General features: G+C 40.2%; 1 protein-coding gene across 9 annotated transcripts in view; it reads left to right on the forward strand.

The window, feature by feature from the left end:
- The window catches only part of GTDC1 (glycosyltransferase like domain containing 1), a 283,243-nt gene extending 259,474 nt beyond the window's left edge, over window positions 1-23,769 (forward strand). For all 9 annotated transcript variants that reach the window (XM_058193541.1, XM_058193532.1, XM_058193524.1 and 6 more), the window contains 3 exons: window positions 3,527-3,597; window positions 4,326-4,417; window positions 19,075-23,769. In XM_058193541.1, coding sequence (XP_058049524.1) covers window positions 3,527-3,597; window positions 4,326-4,417; window positions 19,075-19,158 — 247 coding nt within the window. In that variant the 3' untranslated portion in view covers window positions 19,159-23,769. The remainder of the gene's footprint in view (window positions 1-3,526; window positions 3,598-4,325; window positions 4,418-19,074) is intronic.
- The last annotated feature ends 1,389 nt before the right edge of the window (window positions 23,770-25,158 follow it).

Here is a 25,158-nt window from a genome sequence, read left to right on the forward strand (position 1 = left end):
CCCCCCTCTCTGCATCACACAAAAAAGTGCTGTCGATAATTAGCAGTCTTCTGTTATTACTAGACTCAGGTGTCACAACTGTGTCTCATCCTCATTACAGTAAAAAATTTCACCTATCAGATTCATTATTGCTAGATAATGCAACTGAGAGACTTAGCGGGCCCTCCAGAAAAGTAATTCAGCCAAGCAAAATTATCAGCTAATTATATTTAGAATCAGACGCCCAACAACTATTTGCAGATAAATTGTATGAATTGAAGGGAATAGATTTGAATATTAAGATTCATAGATTTAGCAGATGATTTGTTAATTGGAATATAAAGGTCATTTTAACAATGGAGTTTTAGGGACTCTGTTGTTTCACCAGAGATACTTGGAATTAAGAATCAAAATAAAGGATAAGTGTGGTTGCCATGGTTTGAACTTATCATCTACAAGGTTATTATAGAAAAATGTTAGGTTGTTTCTAAATTGCTACCAAAATTAATAGGCAGCCTATCTCCCACAATCCATTGACCAACTTCTAGATCCCATCCACGTGTGTAAACTAATGGTCTCATACAGTTTCTCCTTACATATGTATCCTAGGATTAATAGCAGATCACTCTTTGTTGAGCTTAGCTAGCATTTTTAACTGAGTTCTTTTTTCTTTGTTTCTTTTTTAAATGAAAGCTTGTGTTATACACTACATTTCATGTTCTTTTTTCCCCAACTCCTCCAGGAATATATTGGCAGGTGTTTATTTTTGCATCAGTATGTAAGGTCATTTTCAAATAAAAGGATTAATTCCAAATCCTACCTTTTATCTGTCAAACTACATAAATATTGGATCCTGGTTTTATTAATTTGTGAGACAGAGAAAGTCGTTGCAAAGAAGATGCTACGGTGTTTTAAAGATAATAGTGACTATATCTTGGCCTGCTATTCTGTTTTAGAAAAGGAAATAATAGAAAATACACATTTTTTTCTTACATAATCTCATCATCTGAACTCTACTGAATTTTGTGTGGCTAACAAAATATGCCTTTAAATTCTCTGAAGAAAACTAATTACTGGCCAAAAAGATACTTCATCACATTTTGTATTCAGAAAACATTCCCTTATATATAGATACCATATCAGGTGGTGCAGTGGTTAGAATGCAGTCTAGAATGCAGTGGTTAGAATGCAGGCTAACTCTGCCCACAGCCAGGAGTTCGATCTTGACCGGCTCGAGGTTGACTCCAGCCTTCCATCTTTATAAGGTCAGTAAATGAGGACCCAGATTGTTGGGGGCAAAATGTTGACATTGTAAACGGCTCAGAGGGTGCTATAAAGCACTAAGGAGTGGTATATCAGTCTCAATGCTATATTTATAGATTTTGGATTGGCCATCCTACCCAAGCTTCCCCAATTTCTGACACGTATGATTGAGTAACAGACAGGTTAAAGTATGGAGATGTGGGGAAGCATGACAATCCAAATAATCTCACTGAATTCTCTTTCAGTTGTGTAAGCTGCTTTCTTGTATTTGAGGCTATAGGATTGTATTTAGTTGATACCACTCTGCTGATGGAATGTTCATTAATCTCCTGGAAACTTAAATCAGTGGAAGAAGGATGTTAATTCTCACTGCATTTGCCTACTTCCCATGCTGATCAAAATAGGGCTGTAAAGGGGTGAAGTGCTCCCTTCCTCATACCATTGATGGAACTCTCCACTAGATCAAGAAAGTGTTCAGACTGCTAAATTAACACCTGCTGGATACAAACTATAACCTTTGAAGCTGTTTTTATTTACAATTTGGTTAAGCTGTAGATGTTCCATTTCAAAAACAGAAGTAAGGTCAGCTAAATTAATGTACATGCAAAAATTGCTGTGTAATGTCTGGTCAATAGAATTTCCAGTTTTGTTTATAAAGTTTAGTGTATACTAGATGAATAACCATTGTACTGAAGAATCACTATATGCAAATACGTGTCTATGTGCACTATTATTTTCTAGCTTTTTCTATTGCTGTCATTGTCATTATTTTGCTGTTGTAATCCATTTGATCATGGATGCCAGAATGGTTGTGTCTCAAGCATGCTTCTCTGCCACAAGAGCAATAATAAGCTTATAATTAGTCATTAAAAGTTTAGAGACCCATAAGTATAACTAAGTCTTTTCAAGTATACATCATCCAACTCTTTTAGGCAAAGTCACTGTATTTTTTTACATGAATAAAAGAGAAACATGTCTGTGCCAAGCTGTCTCATGCTCAGGAGTTTTGTAATCACATTAATTTCGTACAGATACATGTAATTTTGAAATCACCTTTTAAAGTTAGAAACATCTTCTGTGTTCCAATATTCTAATGGTATCCAGCGCAACGAGTGTTGAGTCTGGGAACAATTCCTCATACTTATTTATGCTGGTAAATTTAGATCTTTCCCTCATTGGGCTTTTACCCAGCAGAATGGGATAATTTGCCACAGCTAACTTGCCATGGCCAACTCATCATTGCCAACTTGCCATGGCCAACTTGCCATGGCCAATTCGCTACAGCCAACCCACCTTGGGACAACTCACCACAAGACAATTCAACAATTTTATTTAATTATTTAAAATCATTTTAAAATTATTTTAATTTTGGTCATCCACATTTCATTTTGTCTTTCCTTTTGCACCCTTTCTTTAATGATTCTGTTTCACCATTTCTTTGAGATTTTGAAACTTTTATCCCACGGAAAGTTGTCCTGCTGCGAGTTGGCCATGGCAAATTGTCCTGTAGCGAATTGGTTGGGATGAGTTGGCTGTGGCGAGTTGTCCTAGACCGTCACCCAGTGCCTGCACATGCGGGTGTAATTCAGTGGTGGGTTGCTTTCGATTCTCCCCAGTTTGGGCAAACTGATAGTGGTGGCGGGAGGCTCCGCCCACCCACCCAGACATTATCAAAAACACTGTGCAAACGCAGAAGTGCTGCGCACCCGCAAAGCAAGCAGGTGCACCCGCGCGCTACCGATAGTGAACTGGTAGTGCCGGGATTTGAACCCCACTACTGGTGTAGTTGCAATGTTCATCACAATGAAGGCTTATTGCTCCTAGAGTTAGTCTGTTTGCTATGATACATTGGGTCAGTGCTGCTTATTTTTGACAGTATGCTTGAAAAGGAGAAGAAGTGTATTACAGGTTCCTCACTCTTCTCCGGTTACCATAAAGAAGAACGGCCCATATTTGTATCCTGTGTCTGTCTACTGATTTTATATATATATATATATATATATATATTAATATATATATTAAATGTATGGAGCCATTTAAAGAAAAAGCTGTGCTTTGATTTATTTAGCTAACAAAACATACGCTTACTGTTCCATTATATGCAATTTATATGATCAATAAAAAAAAAATTTAAAGAAAAAGAGCAACTTTGGCATGTAAAGAGATTATACTGATGCTGAGGGAATATGATCGTTGCAATCCAACTTCTGTGCTACTCGCCAAAAATACTCTTTGGGGCTCAGTAATGCAATAATAATACACAATCTGCATTCCTCTCTTTTAGGATAGAAGCGGTGCACTGTGGCTGTTACCCCCTCTGTCCGAATGCTTTGGTCTACCCAGAAATATTTCCAGGTAGTGTCCTATCTATACATTTATTTTTCCTCCTTTTTTAGTGGGGAGGTATTTTAATTTATAATTAATTTGAAAATACAAAGTTTGAGTATAAACTTAAGCAAGAGCAATTGTTTATTTGGCAAGCTACCATGTTAGCGCTAAGGAATTTTTTAATGTGTTTTAATACATTAGACGAAGTTTATATTTACCATCTGTTCTTTCAAGATAACACAAAAGCTAGTTTTGAAATAGCATTCTTCATTGTTAGTATACACAGCCTATAATGATAGAGTTTATTAAAAAGGTCGCTTTGTCTATGATAGCTTGCAGATTTTTTTTCTTTTTAATAATATTCGGGGGAGGGGAATAAGCCTGAAAAATCATACTAAATTATTTGAAACAATTTAATGCTTAATAGTATGCAGTCCTACTATGGGGTAACACTAATGTAGTACCAATTCTTTGGGAAAAAAATCTCATCACTGAATGTCTTATATATGCATTGTGTTACATTAATATAATGTATTTTAATCACCCAAAGGAGATGTCTAAACAGCACAACTACATAGCCTTATTTAGCATTAAACATCCTTGTGAGCTGAGGTAACCTTATAAAATCATGCTTAAATAATGTAAAACACGAGGCGGCACAGAGCAATATGCATTTTTAATTAGTAAAGTGACTAATATCGAGTGTGTGCTTTGAGGTTTTTGTTTCATTAAAAATGTATCTGTTTTTCCTGCAGCTGAATATCTGTATTCTACACCTGAACAGCTTATTAAAAGGCTTCAGAATTTCTGCACGAGACCAGAGATTGTAAGGAAACATCTCTATAAGGTATTTTATTCCTTATAGCAACATGATGCTGTCTTTGGCTTAGTGGAAAAAAACAGAACCCACCCAACCCTCCTTCCAAAACAAGAGGAGAAAAAAAAAACACAAGAAACATTTAATTAACATCCTACTGTTTAAAGGAAACATGCTATGGAGGGATATTAGTTGTTATACTAACAAGGATTAATTACACTGGATGCCACTTGTATTAACCCAAGGTCTTATGAAATATGTGCACTTAGTATATGCTATACACTTTGTCTTCTTTTTTAATTTATTGTTTTCTAAAGTGACTGTCCGCCATACATGGACCCAAGAGGCTTATAAAAATGAACCTGGATTAATTTAATCCATTAGTTTAAAAGGAAAGTAAGAGAGGGGGAGAAAGATCCTACAATTATGTTAATAAGAGGAGCTTACTTTGTCCTATCAGATGATGGCCCAGGTATGTTTCTCCCTCTGCTTTAACTTGTTTTGATCATTGCAGAGAATGCCTAATGCACTGCATTGTGGCTAGCTAGCTGTCTGTCTGTCTGTTTCTATCTATCTATCTTCTATCTGTCTGTCCGTACATATGTACGTACGTACATACATACATACATGCATTCATACATGCACACATACGTAACTATACACACACATATAGTTACATATATTTTTACTTATTTATTGGTATCCCACCTTTGTTATTTTGACAAGCAACTCAAGGCAGCAAACACATCCAGCACACCTTCTTCCTCTTATTTTCATCAGAAAAATAATCCTGTAAATGTAAATTGGGCTGACTGGCCCAAGGTCACCCAGCTGGCTTTCATGGTTAAGGCAGGACTTGAACTCCCAGTCTCCAGCCTGGTGCTGGACCAAACTGGCTCTTTATACAACTTCTGCCTCACTCAAATCTCTGTAAATGAGTTCAGTTTGGTTCTTTGCCTTTTAATGGCATTTGTAGGCTAAGTTCAGAAAAGGAGCAACCCTGTTGTTCTTCATGTTTTTATCCTCCTGTAGCAGTGAGTAATGCAGCAAGTAATGCAGAATAACCCTGAAACAAGCGCTTGGTCTTATTGCCATGTGTTCAAAAGCCCGATTGGGCTTATTATCAGGGGATGTCTTATTTTGGGGGAAACAGGATACCGACCTACATCCAGGGGTGGTATTCACTTACCTTTCCTAGTGGTTCACAAATGTGCGCTTCGCAGAAGGCCTTCTGCACATGCGCAGAGCCTCAAAAACGTGGAAAAATGGGACGTCATGACATCCACATGGGTGGGTGGGGCATTCCGCATTCGGCCTCTACCGATTCACCCGAACCGGGTACAACCGGCTGAATGTATCTATCTGTTATGCCTATCTGCCCTGCAAAATGACTCTGAATGGCTTATGATCTTACTTCAGCTTTCCTGTGCTTTGTGAAGGTTATAAACATGGGAATTGTTCATAATGTTAATTTTTTTCTTCCGCATCATACCTGCAAATGGTCACTAAACAAGGACTACCTTATATTGTTTGGGGAGTGGGGGTCTGATTTCATCTAATTTCGATTCCCAGACCCCGTATTCTTATGCTATCTTGGTCTGTGTATCATCGCTCTGTCTTTGTAGCGTTCATTCCCTATCGGTAGGATTCAGAATCTTAACACTCTGAGTGTTGTGTCTTGCCCGCCCTCAGAGCAGCCGGGGCCTTCTTATCTGCTCCCGAACACGGAGGAATGTATGCCTCCCGGCCCCAGTCCTGGCTCCATGCCCAGACAAACTGCAGAAGGAGCACCTCCCTGCCCCAGCCCTGACTCCATGCCCAGGCAAACGGAGCAGCTAGACCCCTCCCCCTCCTCCACAGCATGTGAGCCTGAGGAGGGTTTATTACCAACAGCTGATTGGAGTGACCCTCGCATCAGAAGATTGGATAGGCGGAGGCAACAGAAGGAAGGGAGGGGCAGGCCTTAATGAGTGCTGAGTCATGGAGCCACACCCCATGGCCTATATAAAGGATCTGCTTTCTGGCAGTCTCTGAGTCAGGCAAAAGTCGAACTTATCTTGCTGAAGTCACTTACTGGTCTCCTGCCTGCTCTGAGGACTTTGCTAGGACTTTGGGCAGAGCTGCAGAGGCAAGCCTGATTCGGATTTCCCTGACCCGGCTGTCAGCGGAGGAGTGGGACACGACACTGAGGGGTCCTTGGTGCTCTCTGAGCTTGCTTGTTTTCTTGCAGACGTTTCATTACCCTAACTAGGTAACATCATCAGTGCTAATAAGGAATGCTGTCTGCTGTCAGTTTACATTCTTTATGTCAGTTTTCATTCAGAATATAAACTGACAGCAAACTGCGCTCCTTACTAACACTGATGATGTTACCTAGTTAGGGTAATGAAACATTTGCAAGAAAACAAGCAAGCTCAGAGAGCATCCTCTCATTTCAACCCTGAGCTACAAATATTCTACTTCATTGGTACATAATATGCTGTCCCTCAAGTATGTTTTCTGTTAGCTTCTCTTGAAAACTAGCAGAGGGCCAAGCCATATCAGTATAAGTAGTCCTCAATTGACAGTCAGAATTGAGATCTGAATTTTCATTGCTAAGCAAGGTGGTTCTGAAGTGAGTCGCGCCTGATTTTATGATCTTTTTGTCCCTGGTTGTTAACTATATCAATGCAGCCGTTAAGTGATTCACATACTTGTTAAGCAAATCTGGCTTCCTCCTTGACTTTGCTTATCGGAAGCCGCCGGGAAGGTCACAAATGACCATCACATGACCCTGGGACACGGCAGCAGTTGTAAATACAGGCCAGTTGCTAAACGCCCACATTTTGATCATGTGACCATGGAAATGCTATGACAGTCGTAAGTGCGAGGACCGGTCATAAGGGTTTACCTTTAAGTAACCTCAAAGAGTCACTAAACTAACAGTTGCAAATCAAGGACTCCCTGTAATGGGGTTTTAATATGCCCCGTTTTGCAGACTAGGACCTCACTTGGCTCTTTTCTTCTCTCATTTTAATCTGAAATTAATTTGCAGCGAATATGATCTCTCTTAATTTATTTCATATTTCTGTTTCCTTTTTTGTCACATTAAAAAAAGTATAATTCAGCAGCAATTTTGCAAGGAGCTTTGGGATCACAGTTGAGGCTTTGGAGGTTGGGTGCAGGTTGTTTCGGGGAAACAACGTGTGAAAATGTACTTAACAGATAGTGCTTTTCCGTGCTGTCCATGAAGTCCATCCTTTTCCCTACAACAGTGCATCTTGCTGCTTTATATTTGGGGGGGGGGGGGAAGTGTCACATCTGCCTTCTTGATTCCTAGATGGCCCAGAAATAGTGTTGATTCTGCTGCTAATAAATATATGCTTGTTAATACAACCAGGCCACAATTCATATGCATTCTGTTTAGGATAAAGGCGCAATTATATGCCTCCTCCCTTCCCCAAAAGAATTTCTGACTCCTCCCCTTGATATTTTTTTATAACTCTTCCATGCCTCCCCTACACCCAGTGCCCCACATTTGTGCGAGTGAATGAAAATAATTTTGTTCTTTACACATGCGGTTTTTATGGGTGACCTAAGAGTGGACATTTATGTGAGGGCACACCAACAAGGAATATTGTTTCTGCAGGAAATGGTTAAACCTCAAGAAAAAAAAAAAGGAGAGAACCAAAAATGCAATTTAACACCCAATTTCAAGCTCATTATCTTTCATTGTCTATTAAGTTGGCAATGGTTCAGAAGGTAGCTCATAATAGTTTAAAATGCTGACTGAACACTTCCAGTGTTCAACATTACTTCTTGAGTCAATAGTATTGCATAGCTGTACATGGAGGCTTCAGAGAGAGAGAGACAGAAAAAAAAATCCTTAAATGTTTACGTTGACATTAGTTCTTCCTGGAACTGCAGTTAGACAGTTTTGTTTCAGACAGCTTGCTTTCTTGCTTTGTGGTTGGGAGGTGGGGGGGGCTAGGGTCTTTTGGGTTCCAGGGGATATTTCCATTTCATTGTGGGCTGGAGTGTATTAATGAGTATGATTTCCAAAAAAAGCGAAAAAAAGAGATGCCTTTTATATAAGTTCCAGTAAGTGAAATGCTTAATTGGCTGCATTGGCTCCTTGCTAAATTATATCCAGGCAGTGTTACCTGGCACGATCTACACATACTTGGATAAATATTTGCTCATTACACCTGATGGGTGCAAATTCTTCCTAATCTAATTCTGGATATCCCTACATGGCAGCTGTGGACCTCTGTGGTTCTGCCTCCAAGGGAAGGAAATCCCATATTTATGGATGGAACTGGACCTACCATTAGACAGAACTGAGGAAATCTTTTAATGCAGAGTTCTCCAAACTTGGCAACTGTAGGATTTACGGGCGTCAATTCCCAGAATTCCTCAGCCAGCAGGAATTCTGGGAATTGAAGTCCACAAGTCTTAAAGTTGTCATGTTTGGAAGAAGCCTGTTCTAAGGTGAGAGAAGCCTGATGAGATAGAAGGAAAGCTATCCCTACCCATGCCGTTGGTTGGAAGACAGGCAACTGGCCTTCCAACCTACAATCTGCCAAGACAGGGAAGAAAGTGTCCCATTCCCAAGAAACTTAACAAAAGAACAACTGCCAGATGAGCTGTAAGTTAAGCAGAAAGGGAGGTGCAACCATATTCTTCATCTCCAACAGAAAACTTTTGACTCTGGGCTTTTTGCAAATGTGGAGACAAAGTACCATGAAGAGCTCTTGAGTCCATCTGCCTATCTCATGGGTTTGCCAAACACTGCTTCATAGTAATCTGCTGAAGGCTGAGATAAAAATATGAACCTAAATAATGGAACTTGTTCTTTTGTCTTAAGAGATCCTGTGTTTAAAATATAATTTCCCATCTATTCTGCATTCTTTCGGAACCCATTGATCTGTTTCCTAGATATCTAATCTTCCAACTGTATGTTGTAGATCTTACTGTTGCTGTAAACAAGAAACAGTACATTTTCTTGAAAGCAAAAATATTATACTTTGCTTTTCAGGTTTAGCTTTCTGCCTCCCCCAGTATTCCTTACCCAAGTTCAGTCTATTGATGTACTTTTTCTGACCCAGATAGTGGTCAATTATTTTTCATATAAATGAGAGCTGCTGCTAAGATATGATGGAAGGACCCAAAATGTGATCCTTATGGGGCCTCCCCTCTTATGGAACAGCTTGTCCCCCAAGGCGAAATTGCCCCTCACTATCATGGCCTTCCAGAGGTTAGTAAAAACCCCACTGTTCCAGAAGGCTTAAATATTATTCATCAAGAATTTATGACATCTATGTTACTATTCTAACGTATAACTTTTGTATTATCGTTATTATATTGTAAATGTCTGTACCCCACTTACAGTTCATCTGGACAGAGACAGTAGAAAATTGCATAAATTAAATAAAGTACCCATATTTTCCCATGTGCAAATGTTCTTCAGACAGCCACATTTGCTTCTTAAATACTTAATACATTTTACAAAAGGCTTATAAGTCTACCTGCAATGTTTTACTCTTTTCCTAATTGTTGTTTTAAGTGCAAGTCCAAACCAGGGAAACTGGGACTTAGTTATAGTGTCCAGATTTTAACATTGGTAAAGTGGGACACCATTGACCGAGGGGGGGGTCTAATTTTTTTAGTACCGATTCTGTGGGCGTGGCTTATTTTGGGGTGCGGCTTGGTGGTCATGTGACTGGGTGGGCATGGCTAGCTGCTCATGTGACCGGGTGGCCCTGGCTATGGGCATAGAAACTACTCAGAGGGCTAAAAAAAGTAATTTCTGACCGGTCCTCGCACTTATGACCATCCTCACATTTATGCCCATTGCAGCATTTTTAACAACCATGTCACTTATTTCACAACTGCTTTTTTTTATTTATTTATTTACATTTATATCCTGCCCTTCTCCGAAGACTCAGGGCGGCTTACAGTGTGTAAGGCAATAGTCTCATTCTATTTGTATATTTACAAAGTCAAATAATTGCCCCCCAACAATCTGGGTCCTCATTTTACCTACCTTATAAAGGATGGAAGGCTGAGTCAACCTTGGGCCTGTGAGACTAGAACCTGCAGTAATTGCAGGCAGCTGTGTTTTAATAACAGGCTATCTTACAGCCTGAGCCACCTCGGCCCTTTTCTTCATCACAGTTACAAGATAAGGTGCAAAATGTAAAATGTGAGGACAGTTGTAGGTGTGAGGACCAGTCAAAAGTGTGAGGACAGGTCAAAAATAACTTTTTCAGTCCTCCGAGTAGTCCCTACGCACAAAATGCTGCAACAGGGATAAATGAGGACTGGTCATAAGTGTGAGGACTGGTCAAAAGTGCGAGAACCTGTCAGAAATCACTTTTTTCAGCCGTTTGGGTAGTCCCAATGCATATAGGGACTACCCAGAGGACTGAAAAAAGTGATTTCTGACAGGTTCTCGCACTTTGATCAGTCCTCACACTTATGACCGTCATCATTTATCCCTGTTGCAGCATTTTTAATAACCATGTCACTCATGTCACAACTGCGGTGCTTCATGTGACCGGGTGGGCATGTCCAGATGGTCATGTGACATAGCTTCTTTGCCCTAATGACTGTTTGCTGCAATGTTCTGTGAAAAACAGTCATAAGTCACTTTTTCAGTGCCATGCTTGTTAAACCAATTACCAGAACAAATCCATTCTCCCTCCCTCTTTCTCTCCATCTCTTTCTCTACCTTTCTCTATTTCTCTCCTTAATCTCTTTCTCCCTCCCTCTCTTTCTCTCAATCTTTCTCTCCTTAATCTCTCTTTCTCCCCCCTTCTCTTTCTCCCCCCTTTCTCGTCTTCATCTTTCTCCTTCTATCCTTCATCTCTCTTTCTCTCCTTCATTTTTCTCTCCATCTTTCTCTCCTTAATCTCTCTTCTCCTTCCTTCTCTTTCTCCCCTTTCTCATCTTCATCTTTCTCCTTCTATCCTTCATCTCTCTTTCTCTCCTTCATTTTTCTCTACATCTTTCTCTCCTTAATCTCTCTTTCTCCCTCCCTCTCTTTCTCTCCTTCATCTTTCTCCCCCTTCTATCCTTCATCTCTCTTTCATCATTTTCTGCCCCCCTCTTTCTCTCCATCACTCTTTCTCCAGATGGGTTAGGGTAGGCTGGTGCTGCATGGGTAGGAGGCGGCCACAGGACAGTCCTGCTGGGTGGACAGCAGGCCGAGGCGATTGACACCCGCTTCGCAGCCCAGTCCAGGCGCGGAGGCCTTCCTCCTCCTGCGGGAACCGAGCGACACCCCCGGGCCTTCCCATGCATCCACCTTGCTATGAGGGCTCAGCTGCTCCCCGCCGTCGGGACGGGCTTGGCTTGAGGGAAATTCGTCTGCCAGGAGAGTCGAATGGGGCCTGGGCGGAGCAGGAACACGCCTCCGTCTCTCTAGCAACGCCCAATTGCCAGCGTGCCCCGTCTGCGCAACCAATGGCAAAGCTCTCTTTTTGAAAGGTGGCCAGAGGGAGCCAATCGCAGTGCAGCACGGGAAGCCGTGGCTGGGAATCCTGGGAGTTGAAGTCCACGTGTCTTGAAAGTTGTTGCCTCCGCAGGAAAAAGCGGGGCTTTTTAAAAAAGCAGCGGGACGCGGGACAAATTTGCCAAAAGCGGGACTGTCCCGCCAAAAGTGGGACGTCTGGTCAGCTTAGACTTAGTCTTGCTATGGGTTTGGCTGAAACCGGAGAAAGACCATCCTGCAGCTGGGGGCACAGCTCTTTCTTTTTCTACGAGAATTGGCTGGAGTTTCAGTCAAATGCAAAAACCTGAAAACCAAAACGGGAGCGTTTCACTTTGTACCGTATATACAGTTTAGTCACTGGTTTCAGCCCAATGTAGAAAATACGGGCTGGGGCAGTCAGCTATTTTCTTTCTTTCTTTGTGTTTTGCTGTGAGCCTATTAATAACATACTGTAAACTAGTCATATTATTGCATTGTCAATTATATGCAGCCTCTGTGCCAAGTTAAAAAGTTAGAGGCAAAAGAGAGACAGAATTACGCTTGCTACAAAAAGGTAATCAATGTAAACAATATGGCACAGCAACATGTTATGGCTAAGCCCGGGGTGTATTGTTCCATACAAAGTGAATCTGAGACTTACTCCGTTCTTGGTGTCTATTGGAAAGACAGAGCCCAACCCGTGGTCCCTAGTTTATCAACAAGTCACATAGTTTCCTCTAAAAGCATCTATTTTAATAACTTTTGTTCATTATAGCTAGTAAAATCTATAAAATTATACCTATATTTGGATTCATTTCTCTTGGCAATAGTCCATACAAACTTTTTTTTTTTGTTTACATTTATACCCCGCCCTTCTCCGAAGACTCAGGGCGGCTTACAGTGTATAAGGCAACTTTATCCTGCAAACATTTCTGGGTAATCAGAACAGAACAGGATTAAACATGGCACTTGAGTTAGTTTTATTCTCTGTAAATCTTGACGTTCAAGAATTTTTCCCAATGCTGTAGATGATAGACAGGCAGGCAGGCAGGCATCTCTTTGTGGTTTCTCAATTGTAATCTCATCTTCTTTATACTAGTCAATCATCCCAAGCAGCAAACAAGACAGTTTCTAGCAATTATTGGCAGATTTAGAAAAGCAAAGTAGGATTAGATTCGGTTAGGACTTGGATAGGGGACCACAAAGAAACTCTTAAGGTTGTAGGTTGGAGAGAAAAGATGAAAGCCTATCTTAAAAAGAAATCAGTATTAAGCCGCTTCTGTATCGTACCAAGAAAACTATATGGCGACATCCATGAAATCACTAGAGCTGAGACCTCCTTTTCTTCTAGCAACAAGATCAATTGAACTCCAGTACAAGGGAGTGTTGGGATAATGATTGCTATCCCAGGCCAAATAATAGAGAAAAACTATTGGATATACCGATGTTGATTATGTAAAGAATCATCATGAGTCACAGAAAGAGTATCAAGATATCCATAGGAAATGGGCAAATTGTTATGCTCAAGTGGCAATTGGTCATCCACTCGAAAGAGACCATGGGGTCACTTCTGGAGTTTTACTGGCATTAAGTGGCTTCTGTTTTTTTAGCTTCTTTGGGTCACATCCCCCCCCCCCGCATCTTTGCCTCTTTTACCTCCTTTATCCCTCCCCCTCCCATTCTTTGATGTTCCCCCTCCCTCCCCCTCCCTCCGCCTCCCATTCTTTGACCCTCCTGGAGAATTTCAGCACTCTCATCTTTTCTGGCGCATTTCAGTGGTACAATGCTTTCCTCGGGTCCCTTCCCTTTCTCCCCCAAGAAGAAAACTTGCAGGTGTCATTTGAATCTGCCTAAGGCAGGAAGACAAACACACACACACACACACACACACACACACACACACACACACACTTTCTTGGGATAATGCTTCCCTTACTGCCCACCTAGTTTGCAACCTTCCTTACCTACTCCTGTACCCAAATTTCCTTGCAAATCTTCCCTGCTTGCAAGATCTCTTGCAAGAAGCTGCTGCTCTTTTTCTTCCTGAAAAGGAAAATAGGATTATGGGGGTGAGGGGGGGGGAGCGAAAGAAGGAAAAACAAGTCTTCATGCTCTCTGGGAATTAGATTCCAGCTTATATGATCCTTTGAGTTGCATCACCTAGGACAGCAAGAACAATGTTCTCCAATCAGAGATTGAGACAGTCATTCAGAAGTCAACCTTCAAGGCAAGGATCAGCAGCAATTAGGAGCCAGTCACCAGCAGCAGACAGCCAGCAGTCTCTCACCTTCCTTGGCACTTGATTCTGTACGGCTCTTCTAATTTCCTTGCCAAACTCCCATTTGCTTCCCCTTTATTTGTTTTGCTTAAAAAGATAGGCAATTAAACTAGGAAGCTGCCTGCTTCCTAGTGAGATTTATCCTCTAGTTGCTTGATATAACAGGGGGTTATAGGTAACCGTTGCTAATATCTATTTCTGATATCTTGCTTAACTTGCATCCCTGAACTAAACAGTGGTCGCCAACCAAACGCAGGCCAAACCTGGATTTACATAGATGCAGTTGGATGCATCCTGTGCCTTAGGGCTGTGCTTGAAGAAGCAGATTATTTAAAAGACATAGCAAGAAATTCTCTCTTCCTCTTTCTATTTCTCTCTTCCCTTCTTCTTTCTCTCTCTCTCTCTCTCTCTCTTTCTCCATTTTCTCCTTCACCACCAGCCAGAGACCAACCTTCACCCCAAATAGTAATGAAAGTATTAGTAGAAGGAAAACAAGGCACAGCACAGAGCAGGACAAGATGGAAAAAATGCCAGAGTTTGAGATGGGGTGGAGTGGAGGAGCAGAAATGAACCTTCAGTCCTTGGAGCAGAACCTGAAGGCAGACTGCTTTCAGATGAAACCTTTGCTCCTTTCAGGCCTGTGAAAGGGCTGCTTAAAGCATCACAGCCAAGAAAGGGAAAATTTGGATTGTACCACATTGACATTTCATTCTCACTTTAACTGCAGGTGTGAGAAATACAGGCTGGGTTTGCAAAACGCAGTTAGCCAGGTCTGTTAAAGACTTAAAAGACTGCATGTCCGTGTTTGATAACTCAGTGTATTCCTTGAAGTAACCAGTCAAAGAGTTGGATTGGTTGTATTTGTGCAGTCTTTCATTTGCCTTTCACCATGTTATTTTCAGTTCCCTCGAGATACTCCGACTTTAGCCCAAAGAGAAGGTTTAGCTGAGCATTAAGTTACACTCCAAGGTACAGTAGGAAGTAATGCTGCCATAGTGAGTAGCAGAACCTTCAGTATAAAAGCAAGGGCATCAAACTTTCTATTTCAAAACTATATGGGGAGTACAAGCTTCCAGCATCCTTTAGGGAGGGAATTAAAACGGGCTGATGAGTTAGAAACATTGGAGAAAGGGCATCGGAGCACATAGGGGAATAGGGTAAGAGTGGAATCTTTTGAGTCCCTGGAACATGGCAGGATGGGGAGAGAGATATAAAATAGTTTTTCTTTTTTTTTTTACAAGAGAGAATCATTTAATTTTGCAGAAAAGACATTAACAAGAGATTGCAGAAGGCACGGGTGACCTCTTTCCTATTGTTTAATTCAATAGATCCGTAGCAAGCATGCTTTTTAATTTCATGCCTTCCCATTCCCACATTCCCCCCCATCACCAGATTTCTGGGTTGCCAGAATGGGAATATTCCATTTTGCAACAGAGAGTAGGTGGTTAGAGGTTGAAAGTAAAATAGTGGATGATATTCATGCCATCATTTGTCACAAAGGACAGGTAACATTATTAATAGTAACTTCCATTTCTCACTCACTCTTTTCCCTTTGCCTTAGAACTGACTTTACACAACCCTGTCATTAACTGGTTACTGCTTCCTAGACACCAGTACAAATTCCCTGCCTTTTATTATTTTTTTTCAGAGTTACTTATCTTACATTCATCTTGAGGTGGTCCACCAGGCCCATAAATGGGATTTCCTGTAACTAAGGCTTTAAAAATGGAGCTAGTGGGGGGAGAAAAGAAGAAAGGAAGAAGATAGTTATCATAATTTACTAATAGAAGGAAGAGGGTGCTGTGATAATTTACGAATAGAACCATTACATATTTGTCCTTTCTTGTTATTGATTTTGCAATATGTGGTGAGACATTTATCTGTTTCTTACTTTTCTGCTACTTTTCAAATGTAGCACCAGGACAATTTACAACAACAAAAAGAATACACATATACAAAAGAAATAATGTATATTATTAATAATAAATATTACAAGTAATGTATTATATAACATATTATGACAGGAATAATAACTACTTGAGGAACCATCTCACATGATGGGACTTGGTCAATCAAGGAATTTTGGCTGGCCGGATCCATGAGAAGAGCCTTTTCTGTCATGGCTCCAGTCCTTTGAAATATTTTACCCCCTGAGGTGAGATTGGCTTCCACCCTCCTGACTTTTCATAAGAGCCTTAAGACCAGATGGCTTGAGGAGCCAAAGGAGGAGCTTCCTACTGGAGGTGGTTAACTAATTCAAAGCTAATCCCATCCCCCCCACACCCATGTGTCCGGCTCCCTCCTTTGCCGTCTTGTGTTAATAATAATTTTATCTGATGTGTTATTTTATAATTGATGATTTTAATGTTGTTGTTTTTAATGCTTTTATGTTGTAAGCTGCCCAGAGCTATTGGATACGAGATAGGTGGCAAAATTCGTAACAAATAAATAAAAAATAAAAACAGAAACAACCAATGGAATGAAAGATAAAGGTAAAGTTTCCCCTCACACATATGTGCTAGTTGTTCCCGACTCTAGGGGATGGTGCTCATCTCCATTTCAAAGCCAAAGAGCCAATGCTGTCTGAAGATGTCTCCGTGGTCATGTGGCCAGCATGACTAAATGCCAAAGGCGCACAGAACGCTGTTACCTTTCCACCAAAGGTGGTCCCTATTTTTCCTATTTGCATTTTTTACATGCTTTCGAACTGCTAGGTTGGCAGAATCTGGGACAAGTAACGGAGCTCACCCTGTTACGCGGCACTAGGGATTCAAACAGCTGAACTGCCGACCTTTCAATCGACAAGCTCAGCGTCTTAGCCACTGAGCCACCGTGTCAGCATAAAAAGACCTCTGCATAGAATAGGAGGAACAATGGGAAGGACATAGGTGAAATCCTCTGGGAGAGCATTCTGTAAATAGGATTATAAGAAAACCTATTCCCTAAACGTCTGTATCTTTCCGTTTATGATGCACCCAAATGTTGCTGAAACTGCAGTTGAGAAATAATCTTTCTGCCATTTTCAGCTTGGAGAAGGGGAAAGAAGTACAGGGAATCATCCCATGATTATAGAGTTATCCTACAAATGATGGTGTGGGCACTGAAGGTGATACATTTTGTACAAATGTGCATAGCATTAGATGAATCAGAAGCATTAACTTTCTTGCTAGGAAATGGGCAACATTACCTGAAAGATTTTATTCAGAAAGATCAAGATTATAGATGCAGAGAGCTTAAAAATAAAAACACAGAAAGGAACATATTAGATACCAGAGAAGAGGACTTAGAAAAGCAAAAAGAAAGAACAAGGAATCCCTGAGAGTTAACATTGATGGTGAAGCGAAGAGGAACTGAGAAGATAAGGAGGATAAAGAAAGAATTGTAGACAATTACCTTCAAGACAATTCTGGAAAAAAATGCAGGGCAAGGAGAAGACATGCCAACTTTTGAAGGAATCCATTACACAGGTCAAAACTCATAAGGACATAGGCTTTTTTGTACTGACATTGGTCCATCAAGAATAACTAGAGCAGCTCTCCAAGGTTTCAGATTAGAGTTTTGCTTGTCATATCTGAGGGTGCCAGGGATTCTTGACCTCGGCTCTTCCCTCATCTTATGTAACCATCAGCTTATCATGTTCCCTGCCATCTTTTCTTCCGGGGTCACAGTCTGTAATCAAGGTCACATTTCATGCATGCAGAGAGCAGGCAAACTGAATCACAAATCAGAATTGAAGACTATTCGTCTTAGCATAGGTTTCCTTGCTTTGGCCTAAATTACATGTGAATTAGGAGATGTGGATTGCAGTACTGCCCACTTATCCTCTTTGCATAAAAGGCTGGTAAGGGGAAATGGTGGCTTATTTTTGGACCAGGAAATTGAATGAGGGAAATGGTTTAATCCTTTATTTTACAGCTATGCCCACCCCATCTTTATCCAATTTGCTGTTAGTTATAAAGAAGGAAAGACATTCCAAATGGCTACTGCTCTATCTTTCTCTGTCTTCCATAATAGTCCCTACAGATTTGGGAAGAGGATGATTTGAATTTGGGTACCAGTATATGGGAGGAGGATTAGTCCTCTTCAGTTTCTTTTAAACAAAGAAAAAAGATGCTAGAAGATGCTATTCCCCTTTTCCCATAAGCTATCCCGTCTGGCCCTTGGTCTACCCAGCAAAATTATCATGTTGCTTTTATGCAGTCAGTTCTTATCTAACAGGGAGACTTACCTGCTTGTAAAGATCAATTAATATAATGTTTCCAAATCAAGATTTATTGCCCTTAATGAATGGTAAAGCATTAACATGGGTGCTTCTGTATCCTAATGATTTGCATACTATAACAAAATAAAACCAGAGATATCTACCATTGCACTCTCTCTCTCTTTCTCCCTCTCTCTCTCCCTCTCTCTCCCTCCCTCTCCCTCTCTCCCTCTCTCTCTCTCTCTGTAGAACATGTTTTTTTTCTGTCTGTTTGATCCTGCTTTCAACCTTCTATGAGCCATTTATAGTTCACATTTGTGAGTCCAAATAAAGTTGTGCTAAATCTCTGAAGGGCTGGGAATTTTTTTTGCACAAGAATGAAGGAGGAAAAGGAGAGAAGGTACACAATGAAATAATCTGAAATAATCCAAATCTTTCCTGATTTCAGGTGAAATGTACAAAGAGCAACAGTCCAGTCTCACAAGAGTTAAGCAACAAAAGCTTCTCGTATTACTTTGCAAAAGTTACATTGACTTGGGACCGAGTCCCTATAGCTTGATCTAACTGGAGGGCAGGATTTTATTTTATTTACATTGGTATTATGCTGGTATTTATATATCCATGTGATTTTAAGGGAGAATTTTTGAATTGGACATAACTGTGCATCTATGTATTAATCAAATATTTGACAGTGCAACCCTCTTTTATTTTTCTGTCTCTTCTGTCTCTCTCTTTCTGTCTCTTTGTTCTCACAGGGTGAAACATCTCAGTTTTCTTGGGCAGTGCTCCATGGTAAATTCAGGTCTCTCCTCTCAACAGAACCCAGGGAAGATTTGTGACAGATGGGGCGAAGTCACAAACTTGCAGCCGAAAGCAAAACGGGGAAGACTTTCTAGTGTGTGTGTGTGTGTGTCCATATTTACCTGATCAGAGCGAAAGAGGAAAAGAGGCAGAGGAAGCTCAGCCTGGCTGCTTGTCATAGCTGACACAGAGCCATCTGCCACAAACCTGTGGCGGCTTCAGATCTCCGATCCCTGCCACCACTCCGGCTCAAATTAAATGCAGATTCCCAGAGACGTTACGATGGTTACACATGTCCTCGGCATCACAGGCAGGAGACTGAAAAAATAAATGTGGCCTGTTGTATAACTATGCTCATGTATCCCATATGTGGTGCCACATTGAATTTCCGGTGGAATTTGTTTGTATCCTTTGTACTGGATGACACGGAGCCTGCGTGCTTTCCCTTGGCCGACGTGATGGCAGCCAAGATTGCAACTTCAAACATTTGCTGCTCGGCCAGCTTTCTACCTAGACTGCCAGGTTATCCTTGCAGCCTCATTGTGTCCTCCAAGGGCCACAGGGTCTCGAAGGAGGACTGCTGCTCCCTCTCCAACCTACCCACCCTGTCTAATTGGGCAGATCTCTAGGAATTACGGAGAGGAGGAGGTTGCTTTTTTGCACTTCTTCCCACCATCTCTTCCTCCTCTTCTCCCCCCCCCCCTTTTGCAAATTAATGACTCCATGGCACTGGGGCTTTTAAGTGAAGGTATTAATAAGGGGGTCTGGCAGGTGATCCAAGATTCCCAGAGTTGCATTTGCATTTAATTAATCTTAAAGAAAGCTGCAAGATAAACAGCTGTAATTCAAACTAGCATGGGAAATATGCTATATGGTGCCGTCTATCCAATGAAACAAAAGGTTGGAGACTTGTTTATTTCTCTCAAGGCCGGTGAACAGCCAGACATCAGAATTCTTCCATGGGGGCAAAATGCAGATATTTGTGGGGTTCCCCCCATCCCCCGTTATGGCCTGTTTTATTATTAAGTAGATGGGATGGGAATGAGAAATTGATACTCCAACTTGCACATGGGAGCTTTTCATTATAGATTGATTGTACGTCTAACAATGATAGAGCAACTGCATTTGTTGATGTTAGATGCTCCAAAATTTCAAATGTGCTATATCTTATTTTTAATAAAGTACACCTTGAAATTTTTACTTAGCATATTCCAGGTGTAGATACATACATTTATCAATATGTTTCAGATGTTTACAAAAGGCGATTGATTACATGACTGCAACCATCCTAAAAAAAGGCCAGTTACAAAGCATCCAAATTTTAATTGCACGGCCACGAGGAATGCTGTAACAGTCATAAATGTGGAAAATTGTTATAAGTCATTTCAGTGCCATTGAACAGTTACTAATCAAATGGTTCCAGGTTGAGGACTACCTATACTTCCGTTCTATCTTAACCTCAGTTACTGACCTGCATTTAGTCTGTGGCTAAATACAAAAGTTACAGGTATCAGATTGTGAGCATTCCTGGATTATGGATGGTAAATGGTAACAGGTTTATAAGGATTATCCATCTTGTTAGAGCTGTTTATACCAAACCAGGTGCCTTATCTTCTGTTTGCCTCTTTTTCAGTTGTTGTTGTTTTAATTTTCCAAGTATCTGTGCCTTCTCCAATGACTCTTATCTTTTTATATTATGTGTCCAAAACATTTAAACTTTCAACAACCTCATCAGTGTTCAGTGAGATTCTGTCTACCCATCATGTAGTGTCTGAGGTTGCTGAATGTTTCTCCTGGCAATATTAATTTTTATTTCTATTTCTTCATCTAGCATTTTTCATAACACATTCTGCTTACGCTAAATGGCTAAGGGGATGGTATCAACCCTTGGTATGCTCCTTCAGGCCAAATTCAATATGACGAAATTTTCTTGCTTTTTCAATTTTCTGTTGGAATTTAGCAATGTGATCTGTAGTGCCCCAGAATGCAACTTTAAACATCTGGTAGTTCTCATTGCAGATACTGCTATTGAAGTTTGGAATGCAGGATACTTCCAGTCTCAGTACTTAAGTAATTCTGAAGATACTCTAGGAGAAGATGGGCCAAACTTTTTATTCTCTTGCATATCGAAGAAGTAGTAGTAATAATAATAATTAAGAAGATTGCAGCAGATAGCAAATATCCCCTCTGCAAAGACACTGAATAAACAGTGGATCTGTTAGCTGCTGAAGAAAATCATAAAACAGAAAGACTTGCAAATAGAAGTAGAACAACTGTGGCAAAATAAAGCAAACATAGTACCAATAACAGTAGGAATCTTAGGTGCAATCCCAAACTATCTGGAGCCCCACTTGAACACCATCGGCATTGACAATGTGTCCATGAGTCAATTGCCGAAGTCAACTTTACTTGGAGCAGCTTACATCCTGCAACAATACCTTTAACACAATCAAACAGCATCAACATCTATTTACAACTGTGATGGGCAGGCCTCATTGTGGTCATAAATTAAGGTCTCCCTGTAATAATGGCCATCTTGGGTGTAATCCCAAAACAACTGATTTATTTGAAACACCTTACATTTTGTGATGATACCATCAAACGATAATATCTGCCTTTCCCAAGTCCTTAGGAAGAACTTGCTAGATGGATAAAAATGCCAAAACCAGTCTGAAGATCTGGCTGACTGTGCGACCAACCATAATAATTTACTGATTGTATTTATAGGCCATCTTAAAATAAAGGGCATCTTGCAGGATCAACACATGTATAAAAATAGTGTGATTAGTGCAATAATTATGATGCAGCATTCTAATAAAGCTGAAAAACAATATGAAAACCAGTGAATAAAATAGAAGAGCCGTATATGTTGAATAGGCTCCCATAATCATTAAAAGACATAGGGCCAGTGGTGGGATTCAAGTAATTTAACAACCGGTTCTCTGCCCTAATGATTTCTTCCAACAACCAGTTTGCCAAACTGCTCAGAAAGTTAACAACCGGTTCTCCCGAAGTGGTGCGAACTGGCTGAATCCCACCACTGCATAGGGCAATATAAAAATACTTGTCATGAACATTGGAGAACATGCCAGAACGCCATTGCAGTGCCATTGCTAAAAAGGCCTTGCATTTCTTTTTTTCTTTTTCTTTTTTTTTAAGGCCTGCATTTCTTAACATCTGCCTGATCACATCTGAAAGGGATTCTGAGAAAACATTATCCAAAGACAGTACAGGTAGGAAAAGGTGACCCTTTAAGACAGTACACAACCTGTGATGGCCTTCTGATTTTTTTTTTAATAGCATTTTGAATTGAGTCCAAGATTAAACTGGGAACTGGTGAAGGTAGACAAATAAATCTGTGTAATATAAGCAATACCAGCTCAGGTTTTAATGTACAGTAATTTTCAATGGCAGTGCTGCATATAGCATGCTCCAGTCCAGTGGAGTGGGAGAACTCACCACAGCCAACCCAATGGAAATAAAATGTCAAAAAAACAGTCACAGATAATATTTATCACGTTTAGTTAAACCACGTGGAATTCTCCGTGGTGAGTTGTCCTGTGGCGAGTTGGCTGCAGTGAGATGGCCGTGACAAAATGGCTATGTTCTAGACTAGGGACGGCTTTCAAAACCCATTGCTACCGGTTTGCTCATGGGCACGTGCATGCTCACGACGCGCATGCTCAGAAGCATCCGGGCAGGTGAGCAGAGCGAAGCATCCTGGGCGAACCGGTAGCAACCCACCACTGTTCTAGACCCCAGTCCAAACAGACTTGGCAAAGCATGGATCACTAAAACAGGAGATACCACTACTGAGATAACTATGTACAGAGAGGGCATTCTGCTTCAGATTCATATGTTTCTATTAAAAGAGCACCTCAAAATGCTAATGGCACTCACTTTTTGAAAGAATATATAGTTATTTCCAGCATTTGTCTTCACTGCCACTTCTGCAGATACTCATAGCTACCACTAATGTTTTCAAAGTCACAATTTATTCTGTGCTTCCATTATAATTCAATGCTGTGGTAGCTATGCCAGCTCTAAATATTTTCTTCTGTAGCTGAACTCAGATACTACCTTTTTTCTTTGAACACAGATGCTTTTAAAAATCTTATTACATGTTCCTGATTTTTAAAGCTGAAAGGATGCTAATATTTTTTTCCATAATGGGTGGCCATGTGTTTTGTTGCTCTTCCACTTATTTTCTGTCTCACTGATTAGTGCTAGAGTCTAAGGGTTGGAAATTTTTCAGGTATAGCAAAATTGTTAATTTATTATTAGCACCGTTTCTAATTCCAGTCTCTTTACTTTCATGAACTTTGCTTTTCTGGTTTACAAAACAACAATAAAGTGATTGTCCCTTAGTGTAATCCCTAATTTTTGAGCGTCCAATCATGCTTAACCCCTCCACACAAAGCAGTGTGGGGTGAAAAAATGCTGCAAAATAACAGCTGGAAAATGGCAAACCTGTGACAGATTAAATTTGTTTTGCTAAAATATTTTAAATGCTTCAACATGGTAATCCAGACATTATCGTGAAATGAATTTTTTGCCTCTTGAGTTATGAACCTTTGCAAATAAGGTTTTATAATAGGAAAACTGTCAATGCCTTAATTATAGGATAATAAATAGCAATGCTGTATTAACTTCTGATTTTTTTTTCAAAAATGTGCCTAGCTATTGTTAGAAACTGATAATCGCATACTATAGAACATCTTGCATTTACAATGCACCCTTTCTTCATGTGGATCTTGGAGACATTCATGAGAAGATAGTTGAAGGTAACAGCATTGAAGGAGCCATTGAATCCCTAAGGAAACCAGTTTTGCACTTTACTGTGAAGAGAAAAATCAGTTCTACTATGAACTGTGGGTTAAAGGAAAAAAAAACCCTCAAGTCTCTTTGATCTGCGTTTGAAAGGTAACCAAACTGAAGAATTGGTTAATTTAAGGAGTGGAGATAACGGAAGCAGAAATGTCACCTCAAAGCATTTACAATATGACAACAGTAGAATTTGAAGAGAATTGAACTCTGCTTACAAACTTTTGGCTTGTAGAAAGGCTGTGAAGAATGAGCAATTGTCCAATCCAACAATTTATAAGTGAGGTTGGTGGATTAAAAATCAAAGTAGGTTAAACAGGGCCAGGGTGCTCCAAAATGATACAACGTAGGGAAAAATTGTGGGGTAGAAATTTAAAAAGTTCTGGGGCCTGAACATTTATATCTGGCCATAGCAGCTCTCTTAACTTTTATTTTTTTTAAGCAAGCCTCGCTGAATCTGAAGAAACTGCTAGGGTTTCACATGACAAACAATAACCAATTTTGAAGGAGGAGGAATCAGAAATAAAACATCCTCTATAAACACATTAATTCTTTAAAGTTTGTTTTGCCTTTCTTCTGCAGAGTATCTCAGGGTCCCTTGTACTATCCTCTCTGTGAGGTAGGCAATCACTGAGTCTCCAATATATTTTCGATGTTATGTGTACCTGAAAGTGCCATTCATCCATACCAAGATTTTTTTCATGGTGCATGTTCTTGAATGAGCAAATACCAAGAACAAGTTAATCTAAAGTAGTTGTAAATAAGGTAACTTATTTAGGAATAGGACATTTACACATATCTTCCTTAAAACTATAGAAACTAAATAATAGGACACATAGAGTTATTAGCAAGGACAGTACTTAGGGCTCTGTTCCATTTACGTTTACAGGAGCCAAGAGTCTGCTGTTGCATATAATGCAGTGTTGTGTAAGGGGAGGTCACATTACTTACTTGCCACTTCAGCCAATGGAAGTTGTTTTTTCTGCTTTTCCTTGTTTTTGAATACTCTATATAAATGCCCTATATTTTCTGATTGTATTCTAATAAGGAAACCATAATTCTATATGATCATTTAACTATTGCTACGACAGCAAATCTAATGATGACCTAAGACTTTTGCACAGTATTGTATGTCCGGGGATGGTGCAGTTTCAACCACTGTACAATACTGCAAAGGTTTGGAACTCTTCTAGTTTAGTCACATGATTCATTGG

This window comes from Ahaetulla prasina, chromosome 1 (genome assembly GCF_028640845.1).
Source record: "Ahaetulla prasina isolate Xishuangbanna chromosome 1, ASM2864084v1, whole genome shotgun sequence".
In the NCBI taxonomy this organism is placed as follows: Eukaryota; Metazoa; Chordata; class Lepidosauria; order Squamata; family Colubridae; genus Ahaetulla; species Ahaetulla prasina.